Source organism: Thunnus maccoyii, chromosome 19 (assembly GCF_910596095.1).
Source record: "Thunnus maccoyii chromosome 19, fThuMac1.1, whole genome shotgun sequence".
Taxonomy (NCBI): Eukaryota; Metazoa; Chordata; class Actinopteri; order Scombriformes; family Scombridae; genus Thunnus; species Thunnus maccoyii.
Window position 1 is genome coordinate 23,065,616 of NC_056551.1, and position 18,343 is coordinate 23,083,958.

The window sequence follows — 18,343 nt, forward strand, 5'->3', positions numbered from 1 at the left end:
GAAAATGATTTGCTCCCTAACTAATCAATCAGCCTCCACTTTCCTTTTTTTTGTCTGTCTGGTTTGTATAACTTTAACAAGACTGTCTCAGCTTTGACTTCAGTGTACCATAAGACTCAATCATCCATTTAGCATGTTTTATTTGCTGATGATACTGTATTGTATGTTATATGCATCACTGATCCTAATTAGTTTACTTTGAGGAGTGCCTGGCCCAAGTAAAACACTGACCTCTATATATTCTCAAAAAATACATTAACTGACCTCTACATCCTTAAAAAACATACATTCTTTTATCCCTTTTTTTTTAGCCATGTTTAACGGCATGGCTCCAGACATGGCAGTGCCCGTCTACCACTTTGCTCCCAACTGAAATATCCTAACAGTTATCAGATGGATTGCCTTAAATTTCTGTGTAAACATTCATGGTTTTCACAGAGCGTAAGGAACCAAGCTGGCAGACAAAGGAGACTCAGGTGGTTTCAAAAAAGAGGGTTTTTATTTTACCCAAAAAATGCAAAAAAAAAAAAAAGGTACAAATGACAAAATATGTAAATAAAGTTCAGGGCCCATAAAAGAGGTAAAATAAACAGAACTCAACTAAAGTGAACGTAACTCTACTAACAGACCTTCCAAAATGAACACAAAGGGGAACATATATACTGGCTGATCAGACCATAACACAAGAGGGGTAACTGACAAATGACGAACACTACCAACTAAGCAATAAACAACAGAATTCCTCCCCAAAACACTTGTGGCTGCAAGTGCGGCCATCACACAGAGGATAAGTCCAACTCTGGTTATCCTCTGAACAGTGTTGCCAGATACTTCTATTTAATTGAGCGGGTTGTGCTAGTTTGGACTACTTTTTGTATCATTTGGACGGTTTCTACCAATGAAAAGTTAGGCTATAGTCTAATAAATCAGACCCTCCTGTTATCAGAGTAGACTGAGATTTACTGTGCACAGTTCAGCTCCACAAGCAGTGACTAGACTACATTTTTCTACAGTTCTGTGATAAAACACACATCTGGTCACATGAAAGCTTTTTACATTTAATGTAACATTATCCAAAAGACTTTTATTTCCTTTCATGAATTCTATTATACATTGTAATTGTGGTTTTGAGTTTGTGTAACAGTCATTATTGGCTACTTCACATCACTGCCAATGAGCACCATGAGGTTGACATGTTTTGTTTTGTTTTTTTTAGTGAAATGTACAAGCCGTAAGCAATAAACATTGGTGTAACAAAGCAGTAAATACTATAATTGTGAGTATAAGTAATAAGATACAGACAGAGATCGACATTAAGTAGGACAACTGCATTGCAAAGTTTTTACATCAATATAAAAAGTCATGGCATGTAAATGAGGGCACTTTCAGTCATTAACATCTACAGATGGAAATAATAAAATAATATTGAATGTTGAAGAATATATAGTAACGTGCAGGTTATGTGAAGTTTGAACAAAAATGAGCAGCAATAATGTGACAAGCAATAATGTGGCAAGACAGATGAGTTTTTTCAAGTAGTGCGTATATATACAGCGAGGTAAGAAAGGGACAAAATTTCTTAAACTCAAACTGGACCAGTGAATATGACATCCCTTCATCATCCACTTCTAAATAGACCTTCATTTAGAAGAACGACTTGGTTTGCTCTTCATGCTCTGCTGTCATGTTCCACACCGCTCCAAAAACGTGGATATCTCCTCGCTATCCAAGACTGGACTGGTACCGAAATGACCCAGATAGTCCAATCCTGACTTCATCACAGTCAATTCTATGTCTTCTGGCTCGCTTTCCATGGCTTCAGTAACTGATGTATTCGCCGGCGTGCCCTGAGGAATCACCTGCTGAAACATTTCCATTGTTGTGTATTCACTTGAAAACGCACAAGGTGAACTTTGGAGGTTTGTCTGTTGTGTGTCCGAGAATGCGTCTGCGGTAGCGTGAGGTATGATATCTCCAGTAGTGTCCTCGCTGTCTCTTTGGAACCAATCGTCACAAGTCATTTCTGGTGAATCTTCCTCATCCTCTGAGTCACGGAGAAGAGGTATTGTTGATGGTAATGTGATTACAGGGATCACAGCTTCTTTCTCAACTATATGAAGACTATTCGTATCCCATTCTTCTACCTTCAGGATGTTGATGGACTCTAGGAGTTCCTGAGAGAAAAAAAAATACAATATACTTAACTTCTGACAGCTTATGGTAGCAGTAGGATGTTTACAGTATACTGTGTGTCCTTATTAACTTTTGATGTCTTCACAGTCTGTCTGGTTGCCCGAGAGACCTGGTGACACAGTTAACTAAAGCACAAACGCACACTTACCAGCTCACAGGGCCCGTCTATTTTCTGCATTGTGTTGCTGTGTCCAGGGTTAGGTATGCTGGGCCACAGAATAACTTTTGCTCTACATAAAGTAGATAGAATAAGAGGTGTAGAGTAGAGTTTAAGAAGTAGTGACAGCTTTTTTAAAGGACAGGTTCACAATTTTTCAATTTGTCTGTCTTAAAACAACAGTCAGGTACCCAAATGAACATTGAGACAGGTTTTGGTTGCTGTAATCATTCCTCCTGTTCATACTGACCATTAGATCCCCTCTAAAATATAAGTGATGGGGGACAAAATCCAGTCTTTTTAGTAAAAAAAAAAAACCTTCTTTATGTCTCAATGGACAGTGTTTTCCTGTTTGAGCTGCAGTGGAAGGAATGCAACAAAAAGAGGGAATTTTGCACTAAAAAGACTAAAATATTGACTTGATTTGACTCATGTGGACAACTAAAGCCTCATCTTATTATATCTTCGGGTGAAATGTATTCAAAAGTTTTACATACATTTTTGCACAGAATTTTTAAGGGCTGTGGATTTTGTACCCATCACTTACATTGAAAGTGAATCATGAGGAGATCTTCTAATTGTCAGTATGAACAGGAGGAATGATTACAGAAGAAAACAACAGTTGTCAGCGTTTCTTTGGGCATCTGACTGTTGTTTTAGGACAGACTTGAAAAACTGAGCACATATCCTTTAAAATAAATTTGAAATAGTGACTGATAAACTGTACCTTTTTATTATCGGAGCTCCAAACATCACCACAATGGCCAAAACTGTAAAGACTATGATGATACTACTGGCACTAAAATAATCTGTGGAAAGAAAAAAAAAAGCAGAAAATGCACAATTAGTGGCATTTTAAGCAAATATAAATATCAGTAATTCGATTTTATGACTGGCTAAAAAGTTGTTGGATCAATACAACCTTGATGATTTGTTTTAAAGAGGGTTGCTGTGCTTCGTACTCCAGCTCCTGCCCGGGTGAACGCTGATATCTGGACCTGGTGCGTTGTGTCGCTCTTGAGATCTCCCAATTTATAGCTGTTAAACTCTGGATCCACTGTAATATCTACAATCAAAGATTAACCGTTTTCAACAAATTACAAAGGCAACCTGGACATGTATACTTTAAAGTTGGACTGAAATTCCAAATACTGTATCATTATTTACACTTTTGTAAAATATCTCAGTGACTGCTGGTTGGATTTCCATGATTTTTTAAAATTTTCCGGCAGTGTTAGCCAAACTAGGGTGCAATTAACGATTATATGAATTATCGATGAATCTATTGTTTATTTTCCCAATTTGTCGTTTGGTCAATAAAATGTCAGAAAATGGTGAAAAATGTGGATCACTGTTTCCCAAAACCTGAGGTAACATCCTCAAATGTCTTGACCAACAACCCAAAGATATTCAGTTTACTATCGTAGAAGACCAAAGAAACCAGAAAATATTCACATTTTAGAAGCTGAAATCAGAGAATTTGGACATTTTTTCTTGAAAAAATGATTCAAAATGATTACTCGATTATCAGAGGAGTTGGAGATTAATTGTCTGTCGATCGACTAATAAATAAATCAACTAATCGTTGCAGCTCTCAGCCAAACCATCAAATTCTATATCAGACAACTAAAACTGCTTATGATGTAGTGGCCTGTTTTTGATCAAAATGACAGGAAATGTCAATAAACATTGACCTATTCTGATGTATTTTTCTTAGGCCTTTATAGTATGTGTACCACAGCAAAATCAAATAAAGTATGTGTGAACTACAGCAAATCGAGAAGCTGACTCATGTGAAATGTAGTAAGTAAACACCAGGTGTTCAGGCAAAATTGTAAGAGTGGTGAGTAAAATTGTCAGCAAAGGACCAGATGTCTTGGGAAAACTGCAAGAGTTGACATCATGTTTGCGAGCGTGAACATTACGTAGTAGCGAGGAGTGTAAGGGAGTAAAGCTTGTAATAATGAATCATTAAAGGTCATAAATTCCCTAGAATTTGGCTGCATTGGGTATAAAAGGCAGTGTTTTCTCATTCAGTTTTAGTGTCTGCTTCATGAACCAGCCTCAGGTTTATTGTATTTTGCTGAATACACAGTAAATCTAATATTGCACTGAACTCTCAGTTTTTGGAGTTATTTGACCATTTTTGAGATTTAATACGTTGTGGAGGGTCTGAAGATTCATTGGCCCAGCTGAAAGATTTTTTTCCACGATACTGTTTTACAACTGAACTCAAGTTATTTGCACACTTTTGTCTGGACTTCATGATGAAACCAAGTAAAACAAATATGTTTTACTTGGTGTAAGTTAATGCGAGTAGTGAATTAATTTGCTTACTTATCTCTGTATGTGTCTCCCTGTGGTGGTACTCAATGTAGTGGATTATGTAACCCAGCAGGAAACCTCTGACGTCTTCCTCTGGGATGGACGACCACTGCAGCTCCACTGAATTCAGTGTCACATTGTAGATGCTGATGTTTGTGGGAGCACTGACAGGAGCTTTGGGAACACAATATCAGGAAGTCAGACTGTTTTGTCACGGATTGTGATGTAGTAACAATCTCAATCTTTGTAAAAGGTAAAGTAAAGTAAAAGGCCTGTTTCTTACATCCTTCAATGAAATAGAACTGTGTGCTCCCATAGGTGCTCTCACTGTTGTTGACATGCTTCATGTTGCAGGTGTCCTTGTTTGGTCGTGTATGCAGAGTGATGCTGTACCTCTTGTAAGGCTCCAAAGGCTCTGGTTATTCAAAACAAGCAAATGGATTCGCTCAGAGGCACAAAACTAAATGTATTTCATCACATAATCATAAATATGTGCAATTTCTACACACCTTTTAAAGGGGATAAGGTCCTGTGGTTGTCTGCATCCTGATAAAAGGACATGCCTGCTGCTTTATGCCCCTTTTCCCTCCACTCCACAGAATAGCAGACATAAGTTTTGATGAGGTCATCTTTCCAATAGATAGTAAAAGATGTCTCACTGTTGACTGTCACGTTCAGCTTCCCGGCTTCTACACCTGTGATGACGAATTTATAATCTACTTTTTAAATCTAATCTCATAAATCTGAATATACAGAAGTTCGGTGGAATCTTAAGGATCTTACAGGAACAAAAAATAGGAAGTAGTCATTGCGCATACCTTCTCGCTGTGGTATCATCTGGGTGACGGCTGGGGAGATGCTAACGTTGTTGAAGGCTTTGATGTTGAGACGATAAGCTGAATAGGAGAGAATCAGTCTCATCTCAGGCTGAGTGACGTTTATCCGCTCACGTAGGGCCTCTCCTGACGCTTTCCCAATGGTCACACGGTAGCCGTCGTGCAGCTCTTTGGTAGCAAACTAACAAAAAAAAAAAAAAAAATAGCACCATTTTATTACCAGAATAACATCAGTTATAGCTGCACAGAAAATATATTCCCTGAAGGAAAATTTGAGGAGATAAAAAAAAAAAAAACCTTCCACTTTAGAAAAAGCAGCCGGCAGCCTTTTCTCTCTGCAATGTCGCTCTCTTGAAGTTTGACGATGACAGGCCGTGTTGTCAGTTCTGAAAGAGAACTTGATTATATTTATTGTGAAGTATAAAACAATACATGTCATTCATCATTATGTTTATCTCATCAAAGTTAACAGAATGGATATTCATTATATAACATGCAGAAATAAGCCATTTAACTTCCCAAACCAAACTGACCTGGTGGGACAGTGTAGGTGTCACTCCATGGGCAATCTTTACACTTATCATTAGTGACACACTTTACCTGTACAACATAGGCTAATGAGGAGTTCAGATTCTCCACTTTATTTATCTCTCCGATTTTGGATTGCGCTGACAACTGTGAACAAAATGGACATAAATGAATACAAGGACAAGTGATCCAAAACATTCACTTTTTCTTCAAACTACATATATTATTTTCAGTTTTTTTTTTATAACTATTATTAAATCTCATTGAGATAAAGATTTTTTTCTCAAGAGGGACCTGAGCCTCCGCTGCACCAAGTTTGAATTTCCTTTTTTTTGTTACTTGTGAGTCCCCCAAGTTTATGGAAGTGCAAAATCACTAAAGTATCACTTTAAAGTTCAATCCTCCCTGTGGAGTATTAAGAGTTAGTCCATCCTGCTTCTTGTCTCATGAACAGTAGTTTTAAATTTGAGAGGAGATGCTTCGGTAGGAGACATTTCCAAACATGTGTAGTTCTTCTTGTTGCTAAAGAGGACTGGCCTACTTTTTCATATAGTGACGAGTATGATATTTATCTCCTCTAATGAAATAGTTAAAGTTGCTTTAAAGCAGAACGAGAAGCATGTGAGTACAGGACATCGTCATAGTCAAGTATAGACGTCATTGTCAGTTCCACAGTGGTGTTCTTTATTCTGATTGAAGAAAGGATTGATTGAAAAAACCCATTTTCATATTTAGTTTCACATTAATTTTAAAAGTAAGACTGCAATTTAACCAAATTTCCAGGCATATATAAGATTAAATAATTTCAGTTTTATTACTTATGTTCTTTCAGGGAGACATTTAATATTAAAATCTTGATGCTGCCAAAATTTGAACATGTTGGAGGACTGAAAACCACAAGAGTAACAGGTGTTTATTATTACTGACCTTGCTCCCTAATAGGCTGCCCAGTGCGTTATATGTCACAGAGTAATTTTCGATGACCTTTATGTCATTCTTTTGCCAGCTCACATTCACAAACAGTTTCCCCAAGTCGCGGCTGAATGTCACTTTATCTGGAGGACCACATCTCACTGAAATTAAAAACAATTATATCATTCATTAAAACAATGTCATTAAAAAAGAGAAATACGAATAAACTCTTTTAATGAAAACTTACACAGGCCCCCTGCTGACCCTCTGAAGACTGCTTTGGTACAATTTGTTGACTCAATGTTTTCAAAAACCTGAGCGGTCATGTTGTACTTTTTAAATAACTTGATCATCGCTGAGTTTCCATCCACATTTTTGTATTCTAAACAAAATTTATCTCTTCAAAAAAGGAGAAAACGGTTATGTTTATTATCAAAAATCATAACAAGAAATTTAAAAAAAAAAAAAAAAAAAAGTGTAAATTCATGCTTAGAAATCTTGTTCTACATACTGTTGTTGTATGATGAGTGTATATGTCTTTTTTGCTGTGTGGTATCCAGGTTTCCACTCACAGATTACTGTGCCATCATGTTTATTAAAACAGTGTAAATCATGAACTCCATCTGAAAGAGAGGCAGTGATCAATAACATTCAAGAAATATTTATTAAGAAACTTTTTTTTTTTCTGTTGCTGATGATTCAGTTTTGGATGACTCAAATACATTTTCATTACCTCGGTGAAGTCCGCAGTGCTGATATAAGGCAGAAATGTTCTTTGACTTGCAACTTGCTGGAACATAGTGTGAATATGGTGTGAAACTAGATTCAGGTGTTATTTTCTCACAGTGGAACAACACAACGCTAGGTAGTTTCGTTATCATGTTAGGAGATGTATTACATTATATTTGTAATTCATTTATCGTTGTATTTATTGCAGAAAAATAAAGCTCTTCATCTAGCAAAACTATTCATTAGCAATAACATGAAGAAAAAGCTGATATTTGAGTTGCAGTATGATGATTAATAAGCTTAAATGTTGGGACAAAAAGTGTCTTACCTGGAGATGCTTGAGCATGAGCAAGAATCAGACCTTAAATGTGAACAACATTCTACGTGATTTACAGCTTTTAGGCAAAAATACTGCATACTAAATACTGAATTTGTTTTCCTGACTCTCAAAACTGAATTTAATAATGCATTTTATTCATTACAAATAATAATAAAATGAACAAGAATCATGGTGATGATTGGCTTTGGATTCCCTTTTTTCCTATAATTAGCTAAGAATAAATGTATCAATAGCAAGCTGAAGAGCAAAATTTATAGACCACTTACCAAGGATGAAAAAGTGTGAATGGCACGTGGAGGAAAAAAATTTTGAGTGTAAAAAATCTAACCGAAATCCACGGCCAACCATGTCGCCTGGAACTGACTGAAAGACTGAAACCCACGAAACCAAGAAAATGGGTTTGAGGCTGTCTCACGCCCATAATCTGCTACCATTCACAGCTTTGAGGCGCACAGTAGCTGCTCACTGAGTGTGAAAGATGAGGAAATATTTTGGGGAGTTAAACACTCACAAGTGTAGAGGGGCGGGGACACATTGTGACACAGTTCACAGCACTTTAAAGACTTGACAAAGAAATGATGGCAGGTCCCTTGAAACCTGTAAAAAAACTGTCGTTCTCTTTGTACTTCTTCTTTCTGTAAATAGATCTACTTAGCGTATGAGGTTGCACCATTGCAAATAACAACTTCACCCTGATACGCAGAAGGAAAACTCATCAGCATGTACAGCAACTTACAAACCAAGAGAAATTACAGTAAAATAACTTTGCGCAAGATTATTTTACGCTGAGCAGTAATTGAAAAGAAGTTTTTTTTGAAGGTTCACTGTGACTCAAACTCTGAAAACAAACACTCAAAATATGATGTTTTGCTGTGTGAATTCAGGAACTTTTCATGCTCACATTGCTTTCAAAGAACTCAATGTAGTTTTTATCTGAAAATCATAACATGCGCCACAGCTAACAAACAGACATGACTGGCAAACTTTTCACTTTGACTCAGATGACTAATTTGAGCTTCAAAAAATATTTCAGAGAACTGTTGAGTTTCCCTGAACAGTAATAATAGTCAATTATCTTAAATGGTTAATGATCGACCTGATGCATTGTTTAGAATGAAAATATTTTTGTACTGAATATTTTACTGTATTTTCAATTTAGGTACGTTAAAAGAGAAACATTAAACAGAATCAACAGGCCAAACAACAAATAATACACATATACATTTTTGTTTAGTTTAGTTTTAATGAAAATCACTTATCTTAACTCAAATACAACATACCTCCTGTGGTTAATATATAAATTATGTCATTACTTTTCAGAATATTAGGAGAGAAAACATCCCCCTCAAGACAAGTTTTAAGACATCTAAAAAATACTTTGCTTGGAATACTAATTTAGTACAAAGAGTTCAATTATCCTCTTAAAAATTCTGAAAATTACATCTACTCCTTCTTCTCCCTTGTTGAAAAATCCAAAAAAGTTTAACTGCTGGACAAAAGATGCCTCCTACTTCACTGTGACGTTCATTCTCAGTAAATGTGTACTGGAGGTTTCGAGTTTCTACATTACACTTGTGCAAGTTGCATACTGCTTCCTGATTGGCTTCCGAACTAGTTCTGAAAATCCATTTCTGTGATTTAAGGTGAACACAGAGAAACTTTCACAGAAAAATCTTTTCCTCTTTTTTCCCCCATTTCTGAGCGGGTGGAGTTCACAACTTTTCAAACATGTTTTCCTTGCTGTAATCATTCCTCCTGTTCATACTGACCATTAGAAGATCCCTTCATTAAGCATTTACAATGTAAGTGATGGGGGACAAAATCCACAGTCCTTGTTTTGAGCAAAAATATATTTAAAAGTTTATCTGAGGTAAATATGAGGCTTCAGTAGTAGAGTAAGTGAAATCATGTGGTTTCACAGTTTCAGTCTTTTTAGTAAAAAAAATTCCCGCTTCGTGTCTCGACGGACAGTGTTTTCTTGTTCAGCTGCAGTGGAAGGATTGTAACAAAAAAAGAGAGAATTTGGCACTAAAAACACAGTAAGTCTGAGAGATATCTACTTGATTGGACTCATTTGGAGGCTGAAATCTCATAATGGCTTCAGATAAACCTTTAAATACATTTTTGCACAGAAGGAGGAGGACTGTGGATTTTGAAGGGATTTTCTAATGGCCAGAATGAACAGGAGGAATGAGTACAGGAGGAAAAACTTGTCATTGTAAAAAAAAGCAGGCTGCACCTGAGTTTGGTTAATGAGGTTTCAGGCTGAATCTGGTTGTTAAAACACACAACAACAACAACAACAAGCAGAGTTGCTTTAAGAAAGAGAAGCACGCTAATGTATTTTATGCTGCATGTTCCTCCTTCAGAGCCAAAGTGCAAATACACAGGAAGTTCACTTCACACCTCACTGACTTCAGTTAGACAGCCTAAAGAATATGATTAAAGCTGTTTATCATCATCTTGATCTTAACGCTGTAGCAGCTGTAGAGCAAAGTTAGTACCTTGTTGTTGTGTAGACAACTTTTCTTCCTTCTTAAAAATGTGAAGTGATTAGATGTGAACTAGCTGCCATTCATATGATATAGGTGCTGACAACAAATCGACCTCAGAGACGTTTTGCTGGTGGTATTCGAAATATTCAAATTAGGGGAAGTGAAATTTGTGAGAGGATCAAATGTTTTCTATTGAAAGAAATGATTAAAATTATAAGAGAACATTCTAAGGTGTTTGCCACAGCAGTCAGGTCATTTCCGATAAACAAGTAAATGTCTGCCAACTCATGTTTTTCTCATACATAAATTTCCCCCACCTTAAGCCTTATCATCCTTGAGATCAGCAATGTGCTGTAAAGCACATGTGGGCTACAGGAGTTGAAAGATTCTGCGGGTTTCTCTCACCGCTTTGATCAGTTCTTAGTTTGAGGCTGAATGAAGGCACACTAGTATTCATTTTTTCCTCTGTGCTTGTTGTCAAATGCAGTAAATTTTTTTATTTTAACCTGAAAAAGCTGTTCAAAGCAAGCTAGTTTTTAAAGTTGTAAAATGTAATTATATGAGAAATTATTTTTCACTTAAACAACATGGTTCAAACTACCATATTCACCTCTTTTATATGAGATTTTTGTTGAATACTTTATTATTTTTTGGTAGATGGAGTGAAACAAAACAGCCACACAAATTATTATGAGCAACATCAATATGCCTTTCTCTAACACGTGGTTTACTCAGAATGAAAATGTCATATCAAGTGACTAGCAGTTGGTTTGAGGGTGATGCCACCATTGTAACAACTTCTCTGTTTATTGACCTGAATGCAGTCTGCGATTCCTGTTTTTGGAGCAGAACAAGTTGGATCTTCACGCAACCTCGATAAACTATAGATAGTTTGAAAGCACAAAGCTTAATGTTTATATCAGTGTAAACCATTTTCACATCTCATTATAACTGCGATAGTTGTTACTTGTTTTGTAACAGGACTGCACATAAAAGGAAACAGTACAACTGAAAGAAAAAAATGAAAATTGTAAATGAAAGACAAGAAAAATGGTTAAAAAAAAAAGTTTGTTTTAGTATCACTTTCACACTCAAAATCAGTAATCAAAAGGGCTCAGAAATATTTTGGGTGTGTCAATTTTGGGCTTGTGCACCAAAAAAGGTGATGTTTGTTATGTCAAAATTATGACATCATCAACTGATGAAGGTATGCAGGTTGTATTTTCAGTGGCAACATCAAGAACACATTGTGAGTAGGTCATGAGGTCATTTGCTGCAAACAGTACCCTCCTGTGGAGAGTCTGTGTGTGAACTAAAGAGTGTGAATAAATGAGAAGTGAGAGAGAGGAGCTGCATGTCAACAAAACACTGTGGTTCAACAGCAGCAACAGCAGCAGGGCTTTATGTTTCATATTTTAAGATTACCATTATAATCCATAAAGACATGAATACAACTGTGTGAGAATCTTAACAGAAAAAAACAGCCCAAACAGTCATATGTGGATTTTAGGGACAATAGTGCATATTTCAGATCTGAAATTCACTGGCATTTCTATTTCATACAGTGTTTCTTCTTTTTTTTTTTTTTTTTTTTTAAAATATACCTGTGACTAATAGAGTCAGAATAAAGCAAAAAATAAAAAATAAAAAAACAGCAACAAAACAAAAAAAAAGCTGTTAGTTCACAGTAAAGAAGCAGGAAGCAGGAAGCAGACAACTGAAAAACAATGTGGTAAAATAAAAATGTGTCTGGGGATTATTTTTTTTTTAGCAACATCACAGTCTGAATTGAAAACACTATTGGTTTGCAATTTAAAATGTAATTTGAAATCAAAAGTACATGCCTTTTAAATGTTGGTTTATAAGGACAAACATCAGTTTAGCTAGAAATACATTCAGATTCTTTACTTAAGTAAACGTATCAAAACCACAATTAAAAAATACTCTATTACAAGTAAAAGTCCTGCATTAAAAATGTTACTTGTGTAAAAGTATTAGCAACAAAACGTACTTAAGGTATCAAAATTAAAAGTATTTATTTATGCATGTAGGATGGCCCTTTCAGAGTATTTTATATTATTCTACTGTATTATTATAACTTATATATTACTGAGTAAGCAGTTTTTACTGTTGTAATTGATCAAGGTGCATCTTTAACTGTATAGAAAAACATTATTTATTTATTATTTCGTACATGTTTTTTTTTTTCATACAATTTACACAAAGTGGTTGACCAACCAACTTTGATTATTTTCCTTATTGTTTAGTCTGATGATTATATTCTCAATTAATCGATTAGTCCTTTAGCCTATGGATTGTTAGACACTAGTGAAAAATGCCTGTTTTAATTTCCAACAGCTCAAGGAGATTAAAATGTCTTGTTTTGTCCGACCAACAGTGCAAAAACCCAAACAGATTCAGTTTATTGTCATATATGACCAAGAAAAGCAGCAAAATTTCACATCCAAGCAACTGGAACCAGTGACTTTTTGGCATTTTTGCTTGAAAAATGACAAAAACAATTAATGAATTATCAAAATAGTTGCAGCTTAAAGCCACCTTGATGTGGTTAAAAATACATGAACAGGTTAGGTTAGGGTTTTTGGATGTATAATTAAATAATTTGCATTACCATCCCTAAATCTCAGATTATCAAGGACCTCAAAAGTCTTATTAATGTGTTCAGAAACAGAAATGTTTGGACGTATGTTGTCAAAGTTTGGAAGCCCTGAAAGCAGCAGCAGCAGCAGCAGTATCGAGGTTGGGGATTTGGAACGATGAGCAGAGAAGCAGCCCAGCAATTTACACCGGATCCATCTGAATGTCAACACTTTCGCGGGTGTTGACACATCAGATAGTCAACACTAGATCACGAACTGACTGGGCATAATGGCTCGGCTCTCAAGTAGTCTGTTTACTCCATAGAACTCACAGTAGCATGACATAAAGTGGTAGATAAGGATTGTACAAGGAGGATGCTGATTTAGGTTCACTGCATGTGGATCTCAGGTTTAACAGAGAGGCGAGAGGACAGTATGTGCTGCAGTTTTTGAGTTTGTTTTGTTGAATCAATTTAGGCAGTGTGTGTGTGTGTGTGTGTGTGTGTGTGTGTGTGTAGGGTTTCTATGTACTGTATGCTTAACAACACTAATCTATCAACTACATCACATGATTGATATGGTGGGACATATTTGGCAACAAAAAAGATGTTCTCAGGGTGTGGTGACTGATATCATACATGAGTGAGATACTCTACTGAAAAAAAAGTGAGTAATGGTACATTTACTGGGGTGTGATCCTACATGACTAAACTCCAGCTTGTTAATTTCCGCTTTGGTAAAAAGAAGTCAGTTGAAATGGATGAAAGCTGCAATTAAAATATTTGCTCTTGTTTTTCCTGTGTTATGCTTTTGAATGTGTTAGTTTACCACCTCAGATTAATAAATTACACTTAAAAAAATTCATCTTTTTGCATCTTTAACTATGGCTAAAAAAAAAAAAAAACATACTAAAGAAGAGGCTTGATATGTTAATCGGTCATGAAAGAACCTGGTTTTATTATTATCTGGACATTTTAATGGTGGACAATCTACAGCCAACACCTCACAAAGCTAATGTAATAAATATGACTATATGGTTATATGGTTATATGATGATTCAGTGGTTGATTAATTATTCATCACAGTGATATATATACAATATTATGTAAACACAATAAGTTTTTCCTTTTCATTTAATTACTCTCCCCTTTCTTTATCATTGTTATTATTATTATTTTGATTATTTATTTTGATTTTTGATTTTTTATGTGTATTTATCAATCATATTTTTAATTTTTATTTGTAAACCCACTGTGTTTTGATGTCAATACTTAAAAAAAACTGAATAAAACATTATTTTAAAAAAAGACAACTACATTACCAATGAAATTAATTAATTTTCTGTCATCTCTCTGCTATAAACTCTCCAATAAAGGCATTAAATGCCCCAAAAACATTGATAAAATATGATAATTTATTAATTATGCTGTGGTTGCTGTTTCTCTCCCCCTCTGCTTTCATTAGCTATGACTGTGCACGCCCTGCAGGAAGTGTTTATATTTGAATACAATATTCATTTACTGATTTGCAGTAATTAGAGATATTTGTGCAGGTACGCCCTCTAGTGGGCCCTCTGCACGGTGAGCATGATGAGCTCTGCTGCTGAACTGCTGCTGCCAGATGGAAAACCGGCTGTACAGTATGCACAGGGCTTAACTGGGAAACACTATCAAGTTAAGACAAATACTCAATTACAGATTTCTTAGAAGATTAAAACTGTGTAATCTGAGGGTGTGCCAGTGATCACAGATATGTTAACGCTAGAAATGTTTGCCGTTCTGGGAGGTGTCTGTGTTGCAATTGTCATGGCTGGAGGGGGAAAAAAAAACATCTCCAAAGCCATAGCTCCATCATCATCAGGCTGCCAATGAGTGGAGCATATTTAAATGAACAGATGTTGTCCATTAAGAAGATAACTAACTCATTTACTGAAGTTTGCTACAGTTCAGGACATTATAACAACTAAACAAAAAGTGGCATGTGTAGAGCATTATATACTAGCTATCAGGCATTTTATCTGTTATTCCTGCACCTGCAGACAGTTTTCTGCCTTATTGCCTCACATTCATGCGAGTCTACACTCATTCATCCCATGAAGTTACCCAGTAAGACCCCAGTCCTGTGCTTCTGTCCATGAAGCAGTTTCCCACGAGCTGTCAGGGGTTTATTGCCTCGCTCAGGGGCAACATGAAAAAAAACAGCCATATCTTTGTATAATTTTCTGCTCATTTGAAGATTTATTCAAAGAATAAATACTAAAAAAGCTATCTCTTAAGTTCTTTGACGTCAGATAGAAGGTTTTCTATCAGTGCTGTGTTTTATGTATTATGGTGTAACAGCATTTCTGCCAGGAAATGTTTAAAGTTTGACTCCTGACTCATTAGGAAACAGAACAATTTAGGTCATTTGTGCCCACAGGTCCACCACTTTGACCCAGACTGAAATATCTCAAAAACTGTTGGGTGGATTTCCATGAAATAATGCACAAACATCCATGGTTCCCAGAGAATGACTAACTTTCCTTTAGCACCACCAATAGGTCACAGTTTTCGCTTATTCAGTGAAATGTCTCAACAACTATTGGATGGATTGCCATAAAATTTGGTACAAACCGTCATGGTCTCCTCAGGATGAGTCCCACTGACTTTGACTATCTTCAGCTGTAGTTTATCATCTAAATATGGAGACATTCATAAATCAAAACTGTAGAATGTGGATCTTTTCTTGTTGCAGTGATGTGTTCAATATCTAAGCAGCATCTTCATGTAGCTGGCGGAGGTCTTTCATTTGTTTGTTTTTTTTAAACTATTTTTCAAAATGTTGGGTAGTTTGAAGACCATGCACATCTGTGAAGAAAATTCTGTGATGAGGTATTTAAACAGATTTTGCCAAATGAGACATTTTGACAAAACTGTGTCATCTCTCACTCTGTCGTTACTCTTGGCACAGAACATGTTACAAATTTATAATTTTTACTAGTACACGGAGATCGGTGACCTCACAAAAATCCCAGCAGAACTTTGCACAACTCCAATTTGAGCAGGTCTTAATCAGCCCCAGTAACTTGTAAATGGCTGCGTTTATGTAGAGCTAGGACTTTACAATTTTTCTTTCTTTCTGTCTCTTGCTGAAGGTCACTTCAACACATGGGGATCGATACTGCCAACCCTGTGATTAGAGGATGATGACCTGCTCTACTTCCTGAGCCCAATATCCCCCTTGAGTGGGTATGTGTGTCTTTCATATATAATAACACATCACAAGTTGATTATATATTATGCATGTAAAACCAATGGGGCAGTGGTGGCCTAAAGGTTAGAGAAGCAAGCTCGTGACCGGAGAGTTGCCGGTACAATCCCCTGGATTTCCCCCACCCACGAGAAATTCCCCCATCCAAGCAGCTCCACTCCCTCATTACTAACACCAAGGTGCCCTTGAGCAAGGCCCTTAGTCCCAACTGCTCCAGTGGAGCTGCTCAGTAGCTGGCACATCAGACTATGGTTTTACTGGGCAGCTTCCTGGTATGAATGTGTGAATGTGATCAGGGCGTTCCTGAAAAAGAGAAACTCCCTGAATAAATAAAGGTTACAAAAACACTGTAACTGTTGATGTTATATATGTATACTGAAGTAAAAAAGGACAATATTTCCCTGTGGAGTGAAGTAGAAGTAGCCAGAGTAACATTGGAAATACAAAACATTGGAAAAAACTCAAGTTAAGTACCTCAAACTTCTACAGTAAAAAAAGTACATTTGTTGTGTAAATGTAATCAGTCACTTGCTCACCACTATTTAATTGTTTTTACTAAGTGGACTTGATAGACTACAATACATCTAAAGATGGTTAAAACTAACCGTGTTTGGTTTGGGAAAAGGAGTGATCTGATTGGTCCACCCTCGCACGTTGTGGGCGGGGTTTATTTTGGGGCACCAGGCACTACTTGTGCATTATGCAGGCGGTGACAGCATGGACTCACACTGCTCACACTGCTTGGAAACTAACCAACGACAAACTCCTCACAGAGGCAACAAAACCGAAGTGGAGACCTCAGCCTGACGTCAACCTTGTTTTTAAACAGGGTCGATCAATCATTTTAATCGATATCACTGACTTTCGACAACGTCGTGACTTTGTTTTAATTGGCACCAAAAAAAAAAAAAAAATAGTGGTATCCGTTTATGGGCTCGCGACTCATAACGAGATGAATTCAGTGCACAGGTGCGCGTGGACAGGTTAATTAACAGCTATGTTTTCTTTTGACGTCGCTTCCTAATGAATCGGTGATATTATTAGTTGACGTAATGGAGCAGGAGCACTTTTTGGCATCTGGAAGCGGCGACAGTCTGTCGTCGTCAGGTTCAAACACCTTGTCCGAGGGAGAAGAAATGACGGCTGTCCTGGACATCAAGGTTTCTGCAGATGGAGATGATGGTCGCAACTCGGACTCTGAAAGTATGAACGCAGCAGAGGACGATAGAAATGCAGAGGATGACAAGGAGACACCGGAGGATGAAGAATGTGACGAAGACGAAAAGGTAAACACAGCATTTGAATAAGCAAGTGAATATGCAGTATGTATGTTTTCCTGTGTGTGCATGTTCAGTTACATTGATTTTTAAGTTGATGTGTGTCAGTAATCTCTTTTAAAATCTGTAGTCATCAAGCTGAAACACTTCAGAAGATTCATTAATTGGGATACAGCTGTCAAAATATTTGTAAACAAACTGCAGGAGCTTCTTAGCTTCCTGTCTTGAAGTCAGTAAGCAGCACAGAGTCTAATTATAATTCATGCTATGTGCTGCTTTGACTTCATCTACTTCATTTACAAGTCATATACTCATCATCCAGTCTGAGTCCTTCGATGAATGTATATGAACTGATGCACTGCTCTGTCTTTAACCAGGATCACTTCTGTTTCATTCAGTCACATCTATGTTTTGCTTATACCACATCTATTTATTGCTTACATGTCATTTAATTGCCTGACTCTAGTCTACGGTGGCCCCGGAGAGCAAAACGCACTCAGGAAACACATGAAACAATAAGATAACACAGCAACAAAACAGACAACATTTCAGAAAACACAACAGCAAAACCGACATCAACGTTTCACAACTTTATTTCCTGAAGTGTCTTTTCTGATTTGCCAACGCGTTTCCTGAAATGTTGTTGTGTTTTTGCATCTCAGCCCCTATTTCTCATGCATACAAAGCTAAACATCCGATCCC

At 36.6% G+C, this 18,343-nt stretch overlaps 2 protein-coding genes across 4 annotated transcripts in view; one reads left to right on the plus strand and one right to left on the minus strand.

The window, feature by feature from the left end:
• Nucleotides 1–543: 543 nt before the first annotated feature.
• Nucleotides 544–8,472, minus strand: LOC121885728 (protein sidekick-1). Its single transcript, XM_042395436.1, has 16 exons — nucleotides 8,287–8,472; nucleotides 8,009–8,041; nucleotides 7,685–7,741; nucleotides 7,463–7,574; nucleotides 7,199–7,350; nucleotides 6,967–7,112; nucleotides 6,045–6,186; nucleotides 5,809–5,897; nucleotides 5,494–5,692; nucleotides 5,185–5,370; nucleotides 4,959–5,090; nucleotides 4,688–4,849; nucleotides 3,273–3,416; nucleotides 3,078–3,159; nucleotides 2,342–2,423; nucleotides 544–2,174 (listed from the first exon to the last, which is right to left on the minus strand). Exons 1-16 carry the CDS (start codon nucleotides 8,366–8,368, stop codon nucleotides 1,683–1,685), a joined length of 2,292 nt encoding a protein of 763 aa, XP_042251370.1. The 5' UTR covers nucleotides 8,369–8,472; the 3' UTR covers nucleotides 544–1,682.
• An 8,504-nt stretch (nucleotides 8,473–16,976) lies between these two features.
• The window catches only part of mast4 (microtubule associated serine/threonine kinase family member 4), a 104,364-nt gene continuing 102,997 nt past the window's right edge, over nucleotides 16,977–18,343 (plus strand). For 2 of the 3 annotated variants that reach the window (XM_042394450.1, XM_042394451.1), the window contains exon 1: nucleotides 16,977–17,650. In XM_042394450.1, coding sequence (XP_042250384.1) covers nucleotides 17,417–17,650 — 234 coding nt within the window. In that variant the 5' untranslated portion in view covers nucleotides 16,977–17,416. The remainder of the gene's footprint in view (nucleotides 17,651–18,343) is intronic. The other variant, XM_042394452.1, reaches the window with a different exon arrangement.

Bases quoted from the DNA above. Each gene is read 5' to 3' on its own strand.
- LOC121885728 (XM_042395436.1), bottom strand. From the start codon at position 8,368: ATGGTTGGCCGTGGATTTCGGTTAGATTTTTTACACTCAAAATTTTTT. The intron at 5,371-5,493 runs GTATGCGCAATG...TCGTCATCACAG, and splicing joins GATGATACCACAGCGAGAAG to GTGTAGAAGCCGGGAAGCTG. The intron at 3,160-3,272 runs GTTGTATTGATC...TTCTTTCCACAG, and splicing joins CTTTAAAACAAATCATCAAG to ATTATTTTAGTGCCAGTAGT.